Raw genomic sequence first — 7,104 nt, forward strand, 5'->3', positions numbered from 1 at the left:
ACATTTAGCGGTTTATAGACCAACGTTTGTTTCAGCTTGGAGAATTTCTTTAATAAGGTTTGCTTCTTCACTGCATTTTAAAAGTATTTCAGAGTAGATATTAATTGAGCACAACTTTAGGTCAATAAATCTGTGGGTATTAAAAAAACAACTGAAATTTTAAAGTAATATGCTACCTATATTTAATAAATTATTTTTAATTCTATTTTAGCAACAATTAAATTTTAAGATTTCTTCAAAGGGCATTTGTTGATTTTTGTTTAATTTTCAAGTCCTATTCCCATACCATCATTTTGATAGCCCAGGATATTTAATAGATCCATGGTGGACAGACTGTCCCCTATGAATTTTTTCTCTTCCATCAGGCATTGCTTGTCCATAGAACACGCATCTGTGAAATAAAATGCATAAAACTATAAACTTTTAAATATGACATGTGCTAAATTGAAATTGCATTATTATTTTGGATTTTCTTTTGAGATATTCGTATTTAGAAGATCTGCTAGAAAGTTTTCAAAGCAATACGACTTGAGCAGGAACTTAGTTTCTCACTGTATTGTCCCTTTTTTGCTTAAAAAATATGTACTAGCGTTTTCCGATTTTTAACTTATTTATTTATTTATTCTGTAGGGGTGTTCAATTTTTGACCATTTTCAGTAAACTTGCTATAATTATGGAGACTCCATAGTTTCCTAAAATCTTATTCCTACGTTATTATTTATATTTTTACTGAACATATTTTGTTATTGCAGTATTTATGGCGAAAATTGTTGATAAATACATCGCACGCCAAGCGGAATATTTGAAAATGTTTCAATAACAAGAAGAACAGGAAGAATTCATTACAAAAAACTTGCTTGGTTGAAATGTTTAAATGCTCACCAAAATTATTGCCTTAGGTTTAGTTCTAAAACGCGTTTCAAATAATGGAAATATGGAAGGGACTTATTTTAGTTAAAGAAAATATTCCCACATAATTGCAGGAATACCAGGAAAATTCGTATTCCGTGCAAACTGCTTGCTGTAACGTTGTTTATCATGTTGTTGGCCATATTCAGGGCAATAAAAATATTAACTGTTGCCATGACCTCTTTAGGTAAACTTTTGGATACATTTTTGCAAAATTTATGGTTTTTTTACATCTTTGTGCAATGCGAGATATATTATTTACCTTGACTGCAACAGATCCCGTCCATAGCACATCTTCCAGTGTTTTTCCTGCAATTTGAATTTCCAGCTATGCAGGGCTCTGATTCGTGGAACATTCCTTCTCTTTGACACCGAATTGTTTCTGGGGTACCGAGAAGACATCCGAAGGGACCGCAACAAATTGAAGGGCCGAAACACTGCCCTGCACCGCCAGGACCACAAGGTATGCACTAAACCGATAATTTTGAACTAATGAAAAACACCATTCACGAAAATAATTGAAAGGCTAAAGCAAAAATAAGTAGAGAAAAACAGAGGAGCGCTTGAAGGTGGACGAAGTGTTGAAGTTTGGCGCATATACGGGTTTCTTTTTCTATTAAGCAATTTATCGTAATGTTTGTTAGCATTTACTTAGTAGTAGTTTTTCGATAAACCAGAAAAAAAAATTCAATCTTGTAAGAATAATACAAAACTAAAGTTCCTGCATGGCAAAACATATAATTAATTAAACTAATGGGTTTTTCGGATCTTCTTTTTAAGAAAAATTCTACCGCACGACGGCCTAAACACCCATTAGTATCAAGGAATGGCCTTGAAAGTCTATCTCCTTTCATATAATTAATGTTTACAACATGTGAAATGCTGCATTAATAGTAATCATTCCATACACCTTTGTACAGAGTATATTGAAATGGAGCTTTGATTTTGCTCGATGTTGGCTTTTGTGATATAAAACTGTTCCGCATTTGTATAGATAGAGTACCGACATACTTCTGCAAATTCTTAAGTTTCGATATACACGGTGTTCAGAAATTTTGAGCTATATTTTACGACCACATTTTAAAGGTGGCATAACTGTGGTACATAACGAATGTTTTTGCAAGGGACACGCTTTCAAATTATTACCTACATATTAAAAATATACTGTTTTACCTAAACACACATAATAAAAATATACTCTTTTACCTAAAAAATATATTAAAAATACACTGTTTTTAAATAATTATAATACATTGTAATTAAAGGTCATGCAATTGCATACTCTTCTTTTAAACAGTCTTATAAGACGCGTTATGTAATGGAAATTGAGAAAAAATGTTGAAAATGAGCATAAAATCTAATTATGTATCTACTGTATGAAGAAAATAACAGATGGATTAAAAAGTATGAATAAATACATTGTATTAAGGAAAACTGAATTACCTGCTTAATGTTATTTGAAGTTGAAAGTCCATACTTTCCAGACCTTTTACCACCTCGAGGACAATTCGTTATCAGACAACCAGACACTAAAATGTTACTAAGTAGTATGAACATCAAAATTTGCGAAATCATTTTAGCGATTTTTGAGCTTGAGCGAGAAGTCATCACTGTATGAAGCTGAGCTACAACTATGCCTTCTTACCCTCAGTTTCACATTTTTATATGATTTTTAGTTTCTCCCACTTTTACCCGCATCTTTTTTAAAATAGGCACGTTCACATTCTAATTCACTATTCGACATGGCTTTCAGATTTACCGGATAGAACTAGGATTTGATATGGAAACGATGCTGGAACGAGTCTGGAATGGAATCGGTCGCAAATCCGTTGATTTTTAAGCTCTGTATTAGAATATGTCTGACTCGGAAGACGATTGCAACGAAAAAAGGCTGAATGTTGCGGTTTTAGGAGAGCAGAATGTTGGAAAGGTAAACACAGCAATTGTACTAAGAACTATATAGGATTAAACATCCATACAGACGGATATAAAAAAATTGCACTTAGTGACAGAGCAAGTGGATTTTTTTTGTTATCTGCAGTAGCAAACACCAAAACTTGTGAAAAGCCGTTCAAGTTCGGTTAACATAATAGAAATTTTCAACAGCGGGTTGCATGAAATATTTGAAAGTGAACTCCACTTTCGTTAAAAGTCCGCCAGAAGTTTGATCCTCAACATGAGCTCTAGATCGCAAAAATCGTACCAAGAGCAGAAAAGTTATCGCTGCAAAATCAAAAAGTTGATTTTTTGAGACCACCCTGTAAATAAAATAGATGATCAAAAAATTCAAAAACCGTTTCGAGCTGTTTGCATTATCTTTCAACTTTTGGTGTCGAGATGCAAAAAAACTTTTTCTGTCCAACTAGGTGCATGCCGAACTTTTCCGAAATTTTTCATTTGCTACCATGTAGAAAATTTATTTGAGGCTCTTAATTTTTACCAAAAAATTGACTAACAAAAAACAATTGCTCAAGGGCTCAATAACGCTTCAGAACTTCAAAGACACCAAATCTCTCTAAGCAATCAGAATTTATCCAGCTCTAAAGTTAGGGCAAATTTGGCGGTCTAACTTTCATTTTGTTGAGCAGTTCATTACAAAAGGTTATTGAAAATGAACACTTGAAACGTTCTTCTACGCCTTTTATATTCTAGACCACAAAAACATTATTTAATCTAATCTTTATTCTGAAGTAATTTTATCTACTGATGATTTAGTTTTTTTCGAATTTTCTTCAGTTGCAAAGCAACTTTGTGTCTTTTTGACTTCATTATTCTACATTTTTTCTGCAGAATGTCACTCATTTTGTATTTGAAACATTGCCGCAATAAATACTGCATGTTGCATGTTGAATAATTAAAAGGAAAACCACTCACAAAAATTAGCCATACCTTTATTTTCCGCTGCAACTCTCAAGAGTTGGAGTCGGACAAGATTTCGAATTATTATTAAATCGATAATTTATAAAAAGTTAAACTTTTAGGAGAAGAAAAAAATTATCAAACTACTTTTTGTAAAACTGTTAGAGTATAAGACTTTCATTATAAACTTTTAGGAAAAACCGTCAACGTCTTGGACAAAAATATTACTTTGTTATAAATTCCTCGTTAATTGATTGGTTACTAACTTTATTTCAATCAATTTTCAAATTCAATCATCAATTTTCAAATTCAATCAAATTTTTCAGCAACATTTTAGACCTTTCCAACAAATGTAATTTTCTTACGCAACAAGAAAAAACTACTTTGAAGAATATGATTTTATTGATATAGAAACTTCTATTTAAGAGATGATCTAAGCAATAACAGTTTTGCATTTTTTTGTCAACGCCCGGTATATCTATTTTATTTTCAGTTTTCTATTTTGAAAAATCTCCTTATGTGTGTTTTCTAGACCAATTTAATTAAAAGATTTTGTCATGATGACTTTTCGAGAATCTATGTGCCAACCATCGGCGCCGACTTCTACATAAAAAGAGTAACTCTATCTAGAACCAAAGATGTTATTGTAAGAATAGCTGATGTAAGTGGATTGGAAATGAATGGACACATGGTATCCACCTATTTATTTAAGACAAATGTAAGAATTTCTTGCTTTAATTTGTGAAATGTACCCATTCGAATTATTACTGTATATCTAATTATTATTCGTATTAGTAATATTTGTAGTGCTTAATAAACAATTTAAAATTATAATTGTTTAAAAATTTTCATTATTATTAGATATTGAAACATATTTATCTTCAAGTGACTCAATTGAAATTCGAAATCAAATGAACTTGCTTTCTGTTTGTAATCGCAAATTCACAATTTTTTGTAGATAATCCTATTGGTTTACGATATAACAAATATGGAAAGTTTCAATTCACTTAATGTATGGCTGAAGAAAATAAATGAAATAATGAATCGTTACACTGAAGAGGAAAATCCAACAATTGCAGTTATGGGAAATAAATGTAGGTATTTAGAACAAATTCAGTGAAGCATTTTGGCTTTTATAGAAGGAAATATGTACAGAAAATCAAATAATAATTGCATGTAATCATTCTTCGTGTAACAAAGGCTTATGTAAAAAAACTGAATATATTTGCCTGAAAGATTGAAATTTATGCAGCTTGCAAAAACGTTTATCAAGAGATTAACTAGCGAAAGCTTCCAAAATATAGTTTCTTTGTCAGATTTATTTTGTTTTCTTTCCTACATCTGCTTTATAATTTCAGTTTCTAAAACCATTTGTAAAAAGTAAATTTAATATTTTTTACTTAAGGTCTTTTTAATTCTATTGACAAGTTCTACTCGATGTACGAAATGAAAGCAAACATTTAACAATTTTAAATAGCCACAGTTTCAAATGGGTAGATTAGATGTTCATTAAGTAACTCATTTTCGATCGACATCGACAAAAACAAGTAAAATGCGTTTTATTGAAAAGCATCAACAGCTCGATGTCTGATTATCTCTGCTTTGCAAAATTGTTCCAACGATTTCCAATTGAAACCAACTAGGTATATTTTGGTTATCATGAGATATTTATATTAATTAATAATAAACTGTCCATTGCGTTGGAGATAGTGTTGGTGTAGCGTAATAATATAGATCTTCAAAATAGAAAAACTGTTAAATTGCTTTATGTTAACACCTTCTAATATACAGGACCGTTTATTGCTTGAACAAAAAAACCAATGTTTTCTATGGACATTTACTGTTTATTTTTTTACTCAATCTATAAAGAAATAAAAAAGAGAAATTATCTGTCGAAACCTTAACTTAAACATCAACTTAAATCTATATGAAAGAAGCTTCAAGGTATTTCATTAAAAATAAAGAAAATGGTAGTAAATAAGTAGGCACTTATTTACTTAAGTAGGCGAATTAATTATAGTAAATGCTAACATAAGGAAAGAGAAACATGAAGTAAACGATTGAAACAACAAATTAATTTTTACCCTTATTTATTAGTTTAAATAGATTGAGTTATACTCAGCATTTTGAGTATAATGAAAATTATGTTTTATAAGATATTCCGAAATATATCTGCTGATGTTTCCTTATTTTACACCAAAAAGATCCTTTCTTATAAACTTGAGCTTTGAATAGATTTGATTCATTGATCATGAGCTACAGGCATAGCTTTAAACTCAGTGTTTTCGTTATAAATCTTTGAAACTCTTCAATCCAGACGTTTTTCGCTTTCAACATCAATTGTTTCACATTTGAACCTATGTCGCAAAAACTGTTAAAAAAGGTGAACTGAAATATTCAGAAGTTGAACAAATTTTGTTTAAATTAAATATAAGTTCAAAATGTATTTTCTTTAAAATATATCCCGGTCTGTTTTAGGCGATTTGGAACACAAGAGAGCCATGCGACTTCATGTTATCAACCAATTTGCTCAGGAAAATAATTTGACAAATTTTTCAGTATCTGCAAAAACTGGAGAGAAGGTATGTTAATCATTGGCCCAACATATTGCAACAAACATATAATAAATTTCTTTAAATCTTACTTATTATCTTACTGTTTATTTAAGTGTTAAACACTTTCGCCCTACTTGCAATTGCTCGTTTCTAATAGTTTTAAAATGTTTGTTCGTAGGTGAATTCCTCCTTTATAGAGCTTATCGCAGCCTTTTTCAGTATAGTGCTGAGTGATTTGGAAAAAGATAAAGAAAAATCCATAATAAAGGCAGAATTGATATCACGCACTCCCCAGCCAATCAAGCAGGATTCGAAGCGTGTTAGTGGAAAGAGAAAGCAAAGTAAATTGAAGAATGTAGTTACTAAACGCAAACTTAACAATCAGTCGTGTACGATCCAGTAATAAATTGTTTTTTAATATTTAATGTGCGTTTTTGTATGTCTGTATTACAAGCGTCTATTTCAAAAACAAATATATTTGTTAATACTGACACTAAATAATAATACTAAGGAGACTGGCTATCTAGATAATAAATGTGTTAAATTTTCCAAATTATTAATCTCTTTTTTCTAGCCGTTCTAATCGTAATCAATAACATGTGATGTTAGTGCGTTTATTCCAAACTTATATTTACAGCATGGTAAAATGAAGTGTCGGTGATCTCTTGAATCCGATCAATTGGGTTGGTAAGCGATGTTTTCCGAAACTATCAAACTCTCTCAAGTGCCTTCGTCTAATCTATCTAAAAATCATCACAATGCCTGCCAAAGAAGCCAATGA

The 7,104-nt window shown here is 30.8% G+C and overlaps 2 protein-coding genes across 2 annotated transcripts; one reads left to right on the forward strand and one right to left on the reverse strand.

Annotated features, from left to right (window-relative positions):
• Window positions 1-204: 204 nt before the first annotated feature.
• On the reverse strand, window positions 205-2,529 carry LOC109538237 (oxytocin-neurophysin 1-like). The gene is made up of 3 exons (XM_019905380.2): window positions 2,353-2,529; window positions 1,172-1,379; window positions 205-391 (listed from the first exon to the last, which is right to left on the reverse strand). Exons 1-3 carry the CDS (start codon window positions 2,515-2,517, stop codon window positions 261-263), a joined length of 504 nt encoding a protein of 167 aa, XP_019760939.1. The 5' UTR covers window positions 2,518-2,529; the 3' UTR covers window positions 205-260.
• LOC109538236 (ras-related protein Rab-28) lies at window positions 1,284-6,748 on the forward strand. Its single transcript, XM_019905379.2, has 6 exons — window positions 1,284-1,372; window positions 2,663-2,839; window positions 4,301-4,486; window positions 4,727-4,862; window positions 6,247-6,350; window positions 6,502-6,748. The coding sequence occupies exons 2-6, from the start codon at window positions 2,765-2,767 to the stop codon at window positions 6,724-6,726; spliced, it is 726 nt and encodes a 241-aa protein (XP_019760938.1). The 5' UTR covers window positions 1,284-1,372; window positions 2,663-2,764; the 3' UTR covers window positions 6,727-6,748.
• Window positions 6,749-7,104: the final 356 nt, after the last annotated feature.

Source organism: Dendroctonus ponderosae, unplaced genomic scaffold (assembly GCF_020466585.1).
Source record: "Dendroctonus ponderosae isolate FM_Combo_2020 unplaced genomic scaffold, Dpon_F_20191213v2 Dpon_F_20191213_2, whole genome shotgun sequence".
Lineage (NCBI taxonomy): Eukaryota > Metazoa > Arthropoda > Insecta > Coleoptera > Curculionidae > Dendroctonus > Dendroctonus ponderosae.